The sequence below is a fragment of the Nestor notabilis genome, unplaced genomic scaffold (genome assembly GCF_000696875.1).
Source record: "Nestor notabilis isolate BGI_N333 unplaced genomic scaffold, ASM69687v1 scaffold9283, whole genome shotgun sequence".
Taxonomy (NCBI): Eukaryota; Metazoa; Chordata; class Aves; order Psittaciformes; family Psittacidae; genus Nestor; species Nestor notabilis.
The window spans coordinates 29208-45733 of record NW_009920599.1 but is presented as its reverse complement, the minus strand read 5'-3'; the positions used below and the strand labels follow the sequence as shown (position 1 = coordinate 45733).

The 16526-nt window shown below is 37.8% G+C and overlaps 1 protein-coding gene across 1 annotated transcript in view; it reads left to right on the top strand.

Annotated features, from left to right (window-relative positions):
* LOC104402776 (ATP-binding cassette sub-family C member 9) overlaps positions 1-16526 on the top strand; it is a 70616-nt gene that overhangs the window by 35765 nt on the left and 18325 nt on the right. Inside the window, exons 18-28 of the mRNA XM_010010745.1 lie at positions 4624-4662; positions 6215-6316; positions 7713-7797; positions 8287-8367; positions 9369-9506; positions 10004-10129; positions 10694-10790; positions 12067-12314; positions 13216-13364; positions 13891-13960; positions 15286-15443. Of these exons, the coding sequence (XP_010009047.1) occupies positions 4624-4662; positions 6215-6316; positions 7713-7797; positions 8287-8367; positions 9369-9506; positions 10004-10129; positions 10694-10790; positions 12067-12314; positions 13216-13364; positions 13891-13960; positions 15286-15443 (1293 nt within the window). The remainder of the gene's footprint in view (positions 1-4623; positions 4663-6214; positions 6317-7712; positions 7798-8286; positions 8368-9368; positions 9507-10003; positions 10130-10693; positions 10791-12066; positions 12315-13215; positions 13365-13890; positions 13961-15285; positions 15444-16526) is intronic.

The following is a 16526-nucleotide window of genomic DNA, read 5'->3' as shown; positions in this document are numbered from 1 at the left end:
TAAAGAGGCTAGTCTGACAATTAACATCTGATATATTAGACCTAGCAAATTACCTGAATAGAAAGCGTATGCTATTCCTGCTATCAAATGGGCTTCAATACTCACTATAATTGAAGTCAGCATTGTTATGCTGCTACTGTATGCACCAGTGAAAGCATGACAGGCTGGAGCTTCTTCAGTTAAGTAGTATGCATAGGGCACCAGCATGCAGGAAAGGTTATATTTCCCAATCAGTGATGCTGCTGCTAGGAGAAGAAAAGGTGATAAAATAACAAACACATGAGCATTGCTTTTCCCCTTCCCTGGTATCTGCCCAAGCCTCGCCTATGGAAGTCAGTATTATTCTTCACAGTAATATGTTCAGAAAGCAGCCTGAGGATATCAAATACCTAAAAAGTAAATGCTGTGAAGAAGCTGCTGCTGAAGAGGGACTTCCAGCGAGGTCAGGCCTTGGGATCCACATGGATTCAGACCCAGTGAATGAGAACTTCCTACAGAAACTAAGTGGGGCAACAAGTACTCTTCCAGCCTAGCAGGGCAGAGGCAGTGGAAGGGATGTGCTGTAACCTTAAGGCTTGTTCTTCGATTTTAAAGTTCAATTCTATTTCCTTAAAACTACCAAGCCTAACTCTTCTTAATTAGCTTTTCAAGGAGAAAGGGTTATTTTTGTCACAGAGAGCAATATTATTTGCCCCATCCCCTTACTAGTAACTTCCTTTGTCATCTTTTTCTTACAGCAATGTTGCAAGCTGGATCTTTTTGGTTTTCCTGTGCTAGTATGCATGGCATTTTTGTTCTCTAGCTATATTTCACTGACTGCTATTCTAAACATATGATCTCACTGGAGTAGCAGGTACAGTTGGAGCCAAAGCAAGACTAACTTTAATTATATGTGAGTTTAAGCTTTGAAGGAAAATGAATATGTGTCTTATCATAGTTAATTTCTTTGGGACATATAATGAAGATTTTGACATCACAATCCGGCATTTTTTTCTGCGTAGTTAAAATACAAGGAATGAGTAGAGTGTACCTTAAAATTATTCTCACAATTGTTTTCAAAGACATATTTGAAAAATACTTACATTTTTCTTATAGAAAGGTATGGAATTCTGGGAAGATTAGAGAAAATGAGAAAATCTTAGAAAGATACTAATGGAAGTTTATGAAATACTGTGTAAGTTTCACATTGTTTGAGAGACATTAAGATCATGTTATCAGTTGATTAGCAGTCTGTACATAACCAGACAACTCAAGTTTTAGCAAGCATCTCAGGCCCTACCAAGTGACTTTTTTTCATTGGAAACTACAATTTGGTGCTGTGATATAGCTGATAAAAACACAGTTATGTTCTGCTGATAATTTCAGACTGCCTGACAGACAGATGAATACAGAAGGATGCTACAGGTATTTAACCGAGTGGATCCTATATTTTACAAAACCATAATAAAGGTCCTATTTACTCTCTTAAATCCCTTTCCATGTGAGTCCACATGCATGACTAATGCAGCTACTGATCCAGGGACAAAATGCAGGCTAGGGGAATTCCCCAGTAAATTCAGGTACAACACCGCAGTAATGGTAATGATGGAAACATTATAACACAATATAATAACCTGTTATATTGTGGTAATACAATACATCATTGTGGTAATACAATGCATCATTGTGAAAGCCCATCGTGGGGCTTGAATACCCTATTGCTGTTGTGATTGACTGCAGTTGAGAGCTGTATGTCCCGCTGCTATGTTTGTCACTGGTTTGGGATCTTAGGGAGTTGTTTTGGTTTTAGTTCATCTTAATGTAACTGCCTGTAAGAGATCTTGCCCAGGGTAAATCTTATGGGCCGGATCTCAGTTCTTCCCCACTTACATAAGATATGCCTCAGACATACTACTAACCTTAGAGAAGGAGCTGGCTTTTTGTTTTCCCAGTGCCCAAGCAGCTAGAGAAACTTCTTAAACACTGAAGCATGAGGCTATCGGGATGCAGTGGTTCAGCTGATACTGTTTCAGGTCTGAGTTATTGAGTCTGCACAGGAACAGATATGGGGAGTACGCAGAGATATGTATTCACCTCATCCACACCAAGCCAGACAGTCAAAATAATCTCCAACTGCCAAGCAGAGAAGAGTAGCAAAGTGGAAGCCCTTCACCTAGTATACATTTTCTGCGCATTGAACTGGTTTCTGTGCAAATGGATTGTTGTGCCAGATAGAATTTGTGTAGATGCTCAGTCCTTGTCTTGCCTCAAGTTTCTTGACTATATTAGCAGAAGAGGTGATTTGTTCTGCTCTTACAGTGGTATCCAAGAGATTTTTATCCCTTTATTCTCTTTCGTCTGCATTTTGTAGGCTGATGGAATCCAGGCCTAGTTAAAGACGCATTAGTCTATTTTTAAAAGTCTGGAGTTAACAGTCAAAAGTGATCCAAACTTCTTTTTGACTTTTTCTTAAAACCTTGATTTAAATTTTTTTCTATATTATTTTATATTATATATGCAAAACTTACAAAAATGACTAATTCGTCTGATCTATTTGGTCTTTCCTACTGTTTCAGACTTGAAAGTATCATGCCCCATTTTGGAGAATATGTATATTTTATAGTACAGATAAAAAATTAATAAAAATAGCCACATTGCAATAAATAAGGCAATTAAAGCAAAGATTACTAATCCCAGTGGGCAAATAAAATATTCTTTAAAAACCTCAGGAGCTTCCATTTCAGCCCACTCCCATGCTCTGCAATAGCATCACTCTTTCAGAGTCAGTGAAGAAATAAAGTACAAGACCAAATACTTAATGTCCTTATTTGTGAAGGCCCCAGTTCAGTAAAAATCTTATACATGTTTATTCATGAGATTATTAATGAATGTGAGTTCTCACAAAAATCTCATGATTTGGGAGAATTAAAATGTATTTTCAAGATAAGCATGGAATGAAAGAAGAAACCAAGAAAGAAGCATTTAAGAAACTGAGATCCTAAAAGTTGTCCCCACTCATTCAGATAGTCTATTTGATTATAATGGCAAGCATATTAAATCTGGTATGGAGCTGCAAAGAGTCTTGCAGGGCTTTTGTCCAGTTTTTGTTAGATTGTACTTCAGAGGGCACTCCCAAACGTATATATGAAAGCATTATCCTCTTCTTTACTATTCAAATTCTCTGCTGATAAAAGTTTGGGGGTTTTCAACAGAGGAAATTTAGGTCATCTTCTTTTTTGTTTGGCTTGACCTCATTTCCACCCTCTTTCAAATCTCTCTTTAGAATCCATCCTTTGCTTTCTTGTAACTTGTTTCCACTGTAGAGAAGACTGGAAGCTTCTGCTGAATAAAGGACCAACTCTAGTAAAGCAATGCTTGTTTTCAGCCTCAATTTGTGGCTCTCTGACCCTTCTGGTATAACCAACAGGGCTTATTCACCTCCGATGTAATATCTTCTCTGTTGATTGGTGCATGAAGAAAACAAAGTGTTCTTTAGGAGGCATGAATTATCAAAGTTCTTAGAGAGCTGACGTGCAGCAAAGAAAGAAACATGTTTCAGTTCTGGCATTTTGGGAAGATGCATAATACGTAAGTCTGGCATTACAAGGGCTTTGCTATTAGAATTTTTATGTCCTTTGCCAGACTTGGATCCTCTGCTTATGAGTGCAGCTGCAGTTACTGATATCCCAGCAGGCAAGCAGACATTTCTGTCTCAGCAGTAATGTATTTCATCTGGAAGATTCAGACTTGGGAGGGAAGGGAAGGATTTTTGTTTGTTTCTTCTTTTCTTTTTTTTCTTTTTTTTTCCCTCAAAGCCAGGCAAATAATACATTAGTATCAGTTTTCTACTTCCTTCTAATGCCTGTTTCCATTTACCTGGCATAGACTTACTCCTTTAGGTTTTGCACTATGCAGTGACGTGTCGCCATGCCTGGACATGAGCCCCACTGCTGGTCCAGAACTGCTTTGACTGCCATTCCATGCCCTCAACACTCTTAATAAGTCAATTAACAGAGAGAGCTGAAAAATCATCCATGTCATTACTGCCATTGCATGCTTTTCAAAACATATTTCATGGATATGATCCTTAAGAAGTGGAGGTTGATAAGGAAAGCTTATGTGTTGTAGTGCCATGCATGGCTTGATGCAGCCTTAGTGCTACAAACAAGTTCAAAATCTGTTCTGATTCAAAAATGTATCTGCAAAGCTTATCTTTGCTCCAGGGGAAATTTGACATTAGTTACCAGCTTTTGCAGGTTATTGGCAGAACTGTGTGGAGACGCTAACTTATTGCTTGTCAACCTTTTATATGCCCAGGCAGTATTAGTGATTTTGCTTTTAATAGGTTTTACAGTACACTTTTCATTTTTAATACATTTCATAACATAACTTGCCTGTTTAGCCACTATGCACTATAGATATGAAAGTGTTGTATTTAGAAAAGAGATAAGTTTTTACTTAGAATTTGTTTATTTTCCCTTTAAGAACAAAAAATACCCCAAACCAAAACAAAAAGACAACAATAAACTGATGCTGAGTTCTTAAAATATGTACTTAACTCTGGTTTCCCTGTATGTAAAACTAGCACAAAATGTTATTCTCTGTATTTTCTGCTTACTAAATATCATTTACCATAACTTACAGTGTAAATGAAACTGAATCTTCTTTTGAAGCACCCAGAAGGTATTATTTCTATTTTTAGTGTATCATAATACACTCATTCATTTCTTCAGAATTTCCTCAGACCTTCATCTTTGTAGCTTTCAGCCATTTCTGTGTTTTCTTATCATGTTGATAATCATTTACCATATGATTAACCGACAGACTGTGTTAAATCTAGTGGATCCCAATTTTCTCCAGCCATTGTACCACTACCTCAGTCTTGTCTGAAAGATGTTCAGTGCTCTCTCTCAGCACACATTTAACATCGCTGGGAGTTTAGTGTGCTCCATATCTTGCACGACAGGACTTTTAGATACAAGACATCATTACATGTACCTTCCCATGTGTTTGCATGTTTTCTGATCAACACTGGGTTTCCGGTTGCTTGTAACCCAGCTTGACAGTTGTGTGATGGAGCAGGGAAGGGAGCCGGTTGTGCTCCAGCTGAAGTCAAGAAGTCACTCCAGCCCTGGCTTTAGGGAAAAGGCATGCAGGTTGAAAAGGACAAACTAAACTAAACCCATCATAAATAATAGAGAAGTAGTGGCACACATAGCTGTGGTTGGGACCCCACACCATGATTTGCTACCTGATAATCCTGAGGACAGATTTCAAACTAGTGCATACTGACCTGCTAAAACTCCTAAAATTTTGGGGATACTACTGGCTGCTTCTACTAGCTATTTCTGATACCCTAGCACCCTCTCTCTCAATAGCAAATCCTAGATGCTTACACAAAAAGCTGTATCAAACAGTTGCTTGTAAGCAATACTGTCAAAGAGACTGACAAGGAAGATAAGTGTTCCTATCCACAAGCTGGTACCAGTTCACACCACCTTCCTCACATGTCTCAGGCATCTCAGAAAAATGTCTGAAACTACATAACCTTTTTTGCTGCTGTACATAGGCAAAACCACCAGAAGTGAAGACTATTCATATCCCTATTGTACACGTGTCATTAGGTATTTACATACATTTAAAGTATGTCTAATAAATACTTGGAAGACTGTAGTGATTCTTTCCTAATTTGTAATGAACTGCCCTATTTTCCAATATCATGTCAGTCCACTGAGGAACTAATAGACTTAAAGGAAACAAACAATTACTAAGAAAGAAGTATTTTGTCCGTATGGCCATGTAAAATAATCTAAAACTTCAGAAAGCAGCAAGCCAAGTGTACTGATCCCATTAGAAAAGTGCCCTTTCACTACGTGGTTTGACATTAGAGGAAAAAAATACCAAATAACTATTCTTGTGAGAATTTAATTATTTTGATTATTTATAATTTGCCTTTGGATTGAAATTGCAGTTACTAGATTGAGGTAGGTACCAGCCTAGTATAGTAGAACAGCGTATAACCTAGAGAGTAGATTTTGCCATCAAGTGAGAGAGTGGGTGCTGTTCTAACAAAAGAACATAATTTAAAATTCTTGCCTTCACTTTTGTAACAGTTGCTTGGCCTATGTGTTTCCCTGTATTTCTATGAATTCATAAAATTAGTTTTAAACTGATTCTCAGTCATTTCGTAATATGAGTACTTTGCTTTTTACTAATGCTCTTTATCTGTCTACAGTAGAAACAGATTCTCAGTGGCTTATGCAGCTCAGAAGCCATGGCTGCTGAATGCGACCGTGGAGGAAAACATTATCTTTGGGAGCCCATTTAATAAGCAGAGGTAAATATCAACCCCCTTTACAAAAACACCTGGCAGCTTCTTGTAAAAAGTTTTTTGGCTTCTCCTTCTGGACGAAGTTTATAGGTTCCAAAAAATATCAATGCACAATAACCCTGGGGTGGATTTAGCTAACCTGACTTTGGCCATCTCATGGGAAGATTTCTGTTTTAAATCAGTCTTTCAAGTCTCCCCTTCCAACCAGAGTGTATGTCTAAGATGTTTGTGAGAAGTCACACAACAGCAGTGGCTCTCCATGGAATACAGCGGAAGCCGTATGTGTATTTTTCAAGCAGCTAAAGTTAGGTGAGATGAATCCCATCTTTGAAGACTACTGACATGTTTTTGTTTTGTTTAATGGAGCCTGATGTTGCCAGAGGAATCTGGAAGTAGGGATTCTAGGCATGTTTCCACTGAGTTTATGTGCTAATCCTGCTGTGATCAAGTTACTGGAGCAGTCACTTTACAAAAACACTGCATGTATGAAGATGGGGTGCCTCAAGGAAATAAATAACCTTATTTCTTCCTGTAGAAATACAGGAGAAGGGAGTGTGAAAGCTGAGGTGCATGGCTTCTGCTATGCCTCTCCAGCACTTGCTTGTTGTGTCCTTCTAAAAGGTCAGCTGACAAATGCAGTGGAAAAAGTGACTTGGCTTGAGGAAAACAAATTGCTGATATTTTCAAAGGCAACACTCTCTCTGTTTAAAGTTATTAAAAATACATCTCATTCATCTCAGTGTGTGCTTTGTTAAGATGTATGACTCCATTCCCACTTGGTAAAAGTTAGCAAATATCTTAAAATCCAGACAAGCATCTAAAATTTCAGGGACCAGATTCTTTAGTTACTGCACCCATCAGCCTAACTTCAAACATATCAAAAGGGCCAGGCTGAATTACACCACTCAAATAATCTCATCTCAGCAGATCATCTGCAATATCCCACAGACCTAGAAATCTAACAACAAAATTTAAGGTTTTGCAAGTGGTTTCCTGGTTCTGGAAAGATTGTAAGGACAGATTTGTCCTGTAATATCACACAGAAGTAAATGAAGGGGAATCTAAAGGAGAAAGAATAATAATGCATTGAAAATGGCTTCAAATACTCCAGAGTCCAGCAAAACAGCTCCATGATAAGGAGGAATGTACTCAATAACTTACATAATTGAATCTTTAAAAAGTAGGCTTGCCAATAAGGATCTCTGATAAATGTCAGTTTTTAGATGCTTAGTTTACAATGCTCCATGATTAGTCACTGAATAATCATTTTGCCCTATTAATTTTTGCAATTACCCAACCATCAGAGCCATAATAACTTGACAATGCGTTCTAGCTGGAGGCTTTTGTGTTAGGAAAGTAAGTGGCTGGTTAAACAATTGCAATGCTCATGTTGTTTTTACAGGTACAAAGCTGTTACAGATGCGTGCTCTCTGCAGCCTGACATTGACTTACTACCATTTGGTGATCAGACAGAAATTGGAGAAAGGGTAAATAATATGAATGCTTTTTTGTCTGCTTAGCCTAAGTATTAAGAAGGTGCTCTCTGACGTCACTCAGACAGATCAAATCTGTACCAGGCTGCCAGCCTGGCAGAGAATTGTAGTTCACCAGGGGTTACTGGAAAAAAAAAGTTGAAAACTTTTTCCTCCTTCAGATGCTTCTCAAATGGGATTTTTTGATTAGTCTCCTATATTCTGCCTGCAGAATTTGATGCTAGTATTGGTGCATTTTTCAGTCTAAGAAGCCTTCTGTGCTTAAAGAAGCTCTTCATAATTTACATTTACCCATGGTTAGTTGCTGGGTAATAATTTTTCTTCTGATATTATATGAGGATTATGCTTGTTTATCAACAGGATTAGCATTTTAATGAAGCTTTTCATTTTTATTCAACTCTGTACAATTGTAAAAAATCATGTCAAAGTCCTATCATAATGTTTATTCAAAGATGTGTATTTCTGATCCATTATACTCATTAGGGGATTAATTTAAGTGGTGGACAACGACAGAGAATCTGTGTAGCTCGAGCACTCTATCAGAACACCAACATTGTCTTCTTGGTAAGATTTTTCTTTTTCACATGGAGCATGGAAGTTAGTAATAAAACTGTCATTCCTTATATTAAACTTTAGAAAAATATATGTTAGATTAGAAAACTATAGAGACTTGTATTGAACTCCAAATCTTAATTATAGAGGTAGTAAATAAACATCCACTTGAGACAGCATCAACACATACTGGGAGGCTGATGAAGGTGAGATTTCCTACAGAGATTAACACTGGAAGAGTAGAACAGATTGTCTAACTTCTGCTCACTCTCAGTGGTGACCTCCTATCAACATAGTCCCACTGAAATCAGCAGGACTTCAGATAAGAAAAAGCATCATAATGCAACTGCTTGTGAGCAATGAGCAGACTGAGGGTTTGGCAGTCTTGTGCGGAGTGCTGTGGATTTGGACAAAATTTCCTTCTCTGTTACTTATTTCAAGACATTTCAGGAATTTCAGGAGGTTATTGCTCATGAAGGGGCTGTTCAAGCCTTTTCAAAATTAACCAAAGACTTCCGTTCTTAGATAAAAAGTGTTACCATATTAATATCCTTATCTGAATATTGTCTTGTTGGTAGCCACACTCACTCAGGACACATACGCAGTTTAGTTTTGAGGAAATCAGAACATTTCCTAACTCTGCTTTAACTTTCCTGTGCCAGTTTCCCATCAAAATTTGGCCTAAATTTGGCTCTGGATCCTGGCATTCTCAAATTTGGATGGGAAATTTCAGTTCTGGTGCTCCTGATCAGGATGACTCCACACTATCAGTGTGGCCCCAGCACTGCACACATCTAGACGTCAAAAATTAACTGAGTCCATTGCTATGAAATGAAGAGCAATGGATTATAGCTCACTTTCATAGTGCAGCCCTCTGACAAGGTCTTAGTCATTAAAGAGTGATGAAATATTAATAACAGCAGGTGCTTTCTATTTTAAAAAAACTCTTGAAAGAAATAAAACCAATTTTTGTATCCTGTTCTAATGTTTTTTTTCATTTGATTCGTTTACAGGATGACCCATTCTCTGCACTGGACATTCACCTAAGTGACCATTTAATGCAGGAAGGGATTCTGAAGTTTCTACAAGAAGACAAGAGGACTCTTGTTCTAGTGACACATAAATTACAATATCTACCACATGCTGACTGGGTAAGAGAGGAGATGTCATGATGCAGATTTGCTAATGAGGAACATCCACTTGAAGTTAGCACCATAACACTTAATGAGATCACTACTTTTCTCTGTAATAGTGTTCCTCCTTCTTAATTCCGTATGTCATGTGGCTAACTGCCACTTTATATCATACAGATTTTATTATAAAAGGGACAATTTTAATTTTACATTATTTGTGTAGGTTTTTTTGATTGAAAGCTACTAGACAATTACGACTTCATTGAGAATATGACTATTACTTATTATGTCTTGTCCATGCTTTTTACAAATACAAGTAAGCATGGCTTATGGAAATTTAATTTTATGAGCTGTGTCAACAAACTGAAGAAGTCATTAATAAAATATTGAATAAAATTAACATGGAAATTTTCATAATGGTAATCTAACCAATATTGAGACGTGTTGTAGGATCCAGGTCAATGATTATGGTACCTATGTTGCTGAGTAGACCTATTGCTTGCTTTCCTCCCCAGATCATAGCAATGAAGGATGGCATGGTGCTTAGAGAAGGAACACTAAAGGATATCCAAAACAAGGATATTGAGCTATATGAACACTGGAAAACTTTGATGAATCGCCAGGATCAAGAATTGGAAAAGGTAAATAGGAGTATTTTGGCAAGGATGACATTTCTGAAAAGAAATAATTTTCAGTTAATTTCTGAAAAAAACCCAAGCAATGTCAGAATGCAAGTTTTAAACTAGACATTAGAGAAAAAAATGTATGAGCTGTAAGGAACTTTAAGGACTGGAATAGATTGTCCAGGAAGTATGTGGTATACCTGCCATGGGTGGGTTGTAAGGACACATTAAGCAAATATGCTTTTGTAATGTGGTACACAACTGATCCTTTGCTGGAGCAAGGGATGGAGTATGAGTCTTCTTAAAGTATCTCTTAGCTTTTTATTCTGTTATTGCCATGAGCATTTACCTAAAGACTATTTTTGACATTTTCAACATTCCAGAAGAGCGGATGAAAGAATGGAAGAAAGAGAGACAGGAGGAAGTGAACAAAGCAGGTTTTTCTGAAAGATAAATCCCAAAATACTGTGCTTTCACATTCTATGAACTAGAAGATCCAAATACAGTCTCTTTGAGGTTACTGTTGGTGCTACTGTAGATGTAGTCAGCTAAGCTCTCAACAAATACGTGTCTTTATTACAGGATATGGAAGCTGACCAGACTACTCTTGAGAGAAAAACTCTTAGAAGGGCCATGTACCCCAGAGAATCCAAATCACAACTAGAAGATGAAGATGAAGGTATGTTTTATCATTTCACTTTATTTTCTCTATCACCATGTTTCATTGCCTTTCCACTTGAATAGCTGGCAGTTCTTAGCAATGAAGTATGAAGATGTTGATGATACTTGGTAGTAACAGTGGAAAGTCCAATATTTCTACTTGTTACAATATGACTTCTTTAAGGGATTCTCCATCTATTTCTCTACAAATTGTGCAGGGATAAGAGTGTACCAAAAGAAGTTAATTTCTTGCTAACTCATACTGCCTAGAGGTATTGAGGAGCAAGATAGAAGTAAAACAGGAAGAATTGTAACACTTCTAAAGTATGGCAGGGAGCAGAACATTTGGATATTAGCAGCTGGCAACAAGACCCATCAAGGACATCTCTGGGATGCTAGATCAGGCCTAAAGTGAGTGTCAGCCCTGGCAAGCAGTGAGCTTGTTCTAGGGAAGAGAAGAGGCAAACTGCGGCCTTCACCTTAACTCAACAGGAGTCCTAATTGCAGGGATTATCATGTGACCAAGGGAATATACACAAAGTCTCTGTGTCCCCAAAACCGTAGAACTCCACCTTTCAAGAAATGACAAAATCACTTACTAATTAATTTTTAATGTTCAAAATCAGAAACGAGTGGAAATGCTCTTAGTTCACGGCTGTCAAGGGCAAGTCAGTATTTTATTTCCCCAGATGCAGCCCACAAGACTGTGAGATGTATATTCTTATTAATTGGAAAAAAATAATTTTTAAATGTCATGTTTATGCACCTCTGAAATACATATTTCCTATAGCAGAAGTGGTCCACCAATTGCATTTCTGTATAATGGGAACTTCAATCATTTTGTAATAGACAAAACTTTACTTCTCTTGAATAAAGGTAAAACTCAAATTTCATGCAACAGATGATGGAGCCTCTGGATAGAAAGCTTTGGAGGGCTTTCTAGAATCTTCCATGCTACCCAAAGTGCTCTGCTGACTATGTAATAAAAGCAGCTGAACGTTTTTGGCAAGGCCTAGTGTCTACTGGAAGTAGTCACTACTGAAGACCTGATTTACAGAAATATTAACAAAATAACAAGTCACTGACTGACAGTCTATAGAGTTGTTCAAAGAGCACAAGCGAAGTCTTAGGAAAATATGTCTGAAGTGTTTGCTATTTTTAAATGACAAATTGAATTTTGTCATTAAAATTAAAATTCAAAACAAAATCCAACAGAAGTTAACCAAATCCGGTAAACCCGGATATAATTCTTAGTATGGAATCTGAGCTAACTTGATCAAATATCTGAGTAACAGAGGAAGAAGAGGAAGAAGATGAAGATGATAATATGTCAACTGTCTTGAGGCTCAGGACAAAGATGCCATGGAAAACCTGCTGGAGATATCTAACCTCCGGAGGATTTTTCTTGCTCTTTCTGATGATTTTCTCTAAGTTGTTGAAGCACTCAGTTATAGTGGCCATAGATTACTGGCTTGCTACGTGGACATCCATGGACAATGCAAATGAAGCCAGGAATGCTGAAGATGATAAGAGCACAAATAAGGTAGGCCATATCTTGAACTTGACAGGGCAAAAATAGAAGAAAAAAGTAATTTTTTGCTGTTCATCTAGAAGCCAGCTAGACTGGACAGATTCATATAGTAAGATTGATTATTATATAGGGTGGATGAACTGTTCATGCTAAAAAAGAGACAATTCAAATTTTATTAATCTTTTCAGACAAGCAAAACCAAAACAGAAGCATGTTGATGTAAGAAAAGTAATTGACTTTTCAAAGGAAGGAATCTCATAGAAAACTTTTCCATCTGTATTTTTTAACACCTAAGTCAATGACCCCACTTTCTTAAGTACTGGCTCTCCAGCAAAGTCCTGCCAGGAAAAAAAAAAAAAAAGTCTTCAAATGTACTGCTTAAATACAATCTGCTTATAACTGTAAATTTGAGTGATGTACAAATATCTCACTGGAGTCCACTCAGTATACTTTCAGAAGGCTGAACCCTGGCAGATTAGTTTGGGATCTGCCCTGGGAATTTTTGTGGTGCTTGAATTTAATGAAGTGGAACTTTCTAACGTCTCTCAAATGTATTAAATCTTGAGAGGTTCCACTTTGGATATCTAAGTTTCTTGGCTATCAGTTTGTATACTTTTGTATTTGTCTGGTTAGTCTATCTTCACAGTTCTAAGTATTGTCACTTCAAGGTCTTGAAAAGTACTCAGCAGTAGGTTGAGGGATCTTAGTACTGCCAGATCTTCTAATTATGGGAACTTAATGAATTGAAGTTCCATCATAGTTCTTCTGTTTCCCAAAGATTCTATTAATAAAATTATGTCATATAAGAGATGTGACATACTAGGTAATTGGTACCACGTACCTTGGGAACTTCCTAATAGAAAAGAGAAATGTGTGTTTATTTCTAGGATTGATGTATTTGTCATTTTATTAGACTTACCATGTAGCTGTCTTCAGCATCCTCTCTGGAGCAGGAATTGTCCTTTGCCTCATCACATCTCTGACTGTGGAGTGGATGGGCCTCACAGCAGCCAAGAACCTCCACCATAATCTCCTCAACAAGATCATCCTTGGGCCAATCAGGTACCACATAAATAATGTTCCTCTTGAAAAGCCACACAGTGAAAACCTACCCTCTTTGTAAATGGGAGGTTACTCTTATGAGAAGTTCTTGTATTTGCTCTGTTTCCTTCAAGCCCTAAAAAATGAAAATGAGTAATGAGGTAATCAGGGGAAAAAAGTCCATGTCAGAACATGTGAAATTCAGGTGAGTTCTCGTGCCCAGTACCATGCAGGAAGGTTGAGTAGTGGACAGGGACAGGCTGCAATCTTTGGAGGGGATCTTCAATCTTGAGGAAGCATGAATGAAAAAGCAGGAGGCAAGATGGTAAGTTTTTCGAGGGAGAGACTTAGAAATTTTTTTGGGGGAATGCCAAAAGAAGCATTTAGCTAGTCAGGGTGCAGACACTACGATCTGTTATGTTGTTCATATTTACCACTTGGTTTTATAAAATGGCTGAACACACCTCCATGTTCTGTCTGACTGGGCTTTTTATCCAAAACTGGTATTCCTTGTCAGGTAACTTTTTGTTTTTCATTTGTTCAACAGATTCTTTGATATGACTCCGTTGGGGTTAATTCTAAATCGCTTCTCTGCTGATACAAATATCATTGATCAGGTAGATGTATCAATATATTCTGTTTTATTACATCTTGGCTTTGTAAATTTTCACTTAGCTACTGAATAAGGTGATGTATTAAAATATTCACTGTAGAAAAGCATAGCAAAAAGAGGCTCTGGGAATGACAATAGAAAAACTCAGAAAGCACACACATTTGTAGTAATAAAAGTGGGTAACCGTTACAATAGGAATGGTGGGTGTTAATTTCCTCGAATGCAGTCTGGTTACTTCTGTTGGAAGATATGGATTAGCAAAACACCAGATTTTGGGTTCAAAACAGCCTAGAATATAATAACTTTAACTATATGGGATTATACATGACAAGTAAATGTTGCATTGTGGCTGTAGCATATGTGAATTTACAGCATTCAGGGAGAGAAAGGGATGCTTTCACTATGGTTCTGAATTAAAATGTTTGGATGAACAATAATCCTGAATGTAAGGGTGATGGGAATATGGAAGGAAAATTAAGAGGCTCTGAGAAAGAACATTCTGTTTCTCTAAATATTTTGGATATCAAGAAGAATTTTCTTTCTCTCCAGTTAAATGAAGTGCAAATGTCTCCTATTTCCCTGTGATCTTTGAAACACTGACCTTTAAAAAAAACCACTACTGACTTTTTAACCCCTGCTCATTTGAGTAGTAAACTCACAGAAATATAAAGGCTTCTGACATAAGGAGAGTACCAGTGAGCACGAGGTGGTATCATTCCACTTTCCCTATTGTCCTCTAAAGGAAATGACCTCACTTGGAGTATTGTGTACAGTTCTGGTGTCCTCAACATATGAAGGACATGGAGCTGATGGAGCAAGTCCAGAGGAGGGCCACGAGGATGATAAGAGGGCTGGAGCCCCTCCTGTATGAAGACAGGCTGAGAAAGTTGAGGCTGTTCAGCCTGGAGAAGAGAGGGCTGCGTGGAGACCTCATAGCATCCTTCCAGTATCTGAAGGGGGCCTATAAGGATGCTGGGGAGGGACTCTTCATTATGGACTGTAGCGGTAGGACGAGGAGTAATGGCTTCAAACTTAAACAGGGGAAGTTTAGATTAGATATAAGGAAGAACTTCTTTACAGTGAGGGTGGTGAGGCACTGGAATGGGTTGCCCAAGGAAGTTGTGAATGCTCCAACCCTGGCAGTGTTCAAGGCCAGGCTGGACAGAGCCTTGGGCAACATAGTTTAGTGCAAGGTGTCCCTGCTCATGGCAGGGGGGTTGGAACTACATGACCTTAAGGTCCTTTCCAACCCAAACCATTCTATGATTCTATGATATAGTGGTACTACCAGTGATTTTTGCATTATGTTTGTTTTGCATTTCACTCTAGCACATTCCACCTACGCTGGAGTCTCTTACCCGGTCCACCTTACTCTGCCTGTCAGCCATTGGAATGATCTCCTATGCCACTCCATGGTTCCTTGTTGCACTTGTGCCACTTGGGATAGCATTTTATTTCATCCAGAAATACTTCAGAGTTGCTTCCAAGTACGTATTAAAAAGCTGACCTGAAAAATTCTTCTAAAAAAAAATGTACATAAAAATTGTGATGTAATGTGAGGTTATAGGAGCTAGTATAAGGGGAAAATGGCCATGACATCCCATTTTTGATCCTGAGGTATGATTTTGAGACTTACACTGGGGGATGTTTCCATCTGACATAAGTACAAATGGGGTATTTGGGAAGTAACACTAGTTGTACCACTTTTGTACACCGTTGGCTGTAGAGTCAGATGAGCATGAAGTTTGTTAATCAACTGAGCCAGCTCACATCTGGTCAAAGCTCCTCTTTGACCTTTTGAGGGTTAGTAGAGAATGGAAAATAACTTCCTGGATTAACATCAGTCATGGCTTTTTCTGCATATTGGGAAAATAACTCCACAGAAAATAATTTCCACTGTACAGCAACATTTCATATTCAGAATGGTCTGGCTGGTTATAAAGAGTAGAATTTTTCAGCAAAAAGAGTGTCATGATTTCCTAGAGTCATGCTTCTAGTGCTAAATTAATTACGTAATTTAGTAAAACATCTTAGGCAAGCCGTTAGAAGTTTTTTTCTTAAATTCAGTCATGCTGCTTTTTTATTTATTTATTTTTTATCAGACAGATTTGTGGCTGGATTTACTCCACTTTCTGATACTTAAAAATACCCATCAAGGTGCCTGCTGACCATCAGGGAGGCTAAAATAGTTAGCAACTGTCTCTTCTGGTCCTGTCTTTGCAGTAGGGAGTTGGTAAAACACTAGCTGCTGTTTCGTAGCATCCAGTTAAAAGACAGTGATTTTCAGCTGGGCATACCAGTACAGTTGGCTTCACAGTGAATATTCTTATTTAGGCAGCCTGAGAAATAATTATGTCCGTTATTCACCTTAAATCAATGGAGCAGGAGAGGCACAGAGTAACATATCAATAATTTAGCTTCACTTTACTTTTCATCAGCTTTCCTCAGAATTTACGAGGAGATTTATTCATAAGAAAACCCTATAATTAGAATTCACAAACCAAAAATCTTTAATTCTGAAATAATTTGCTTAAATTCTCTGAGATTTTTCAGGGACTTTGTTCTTTCAC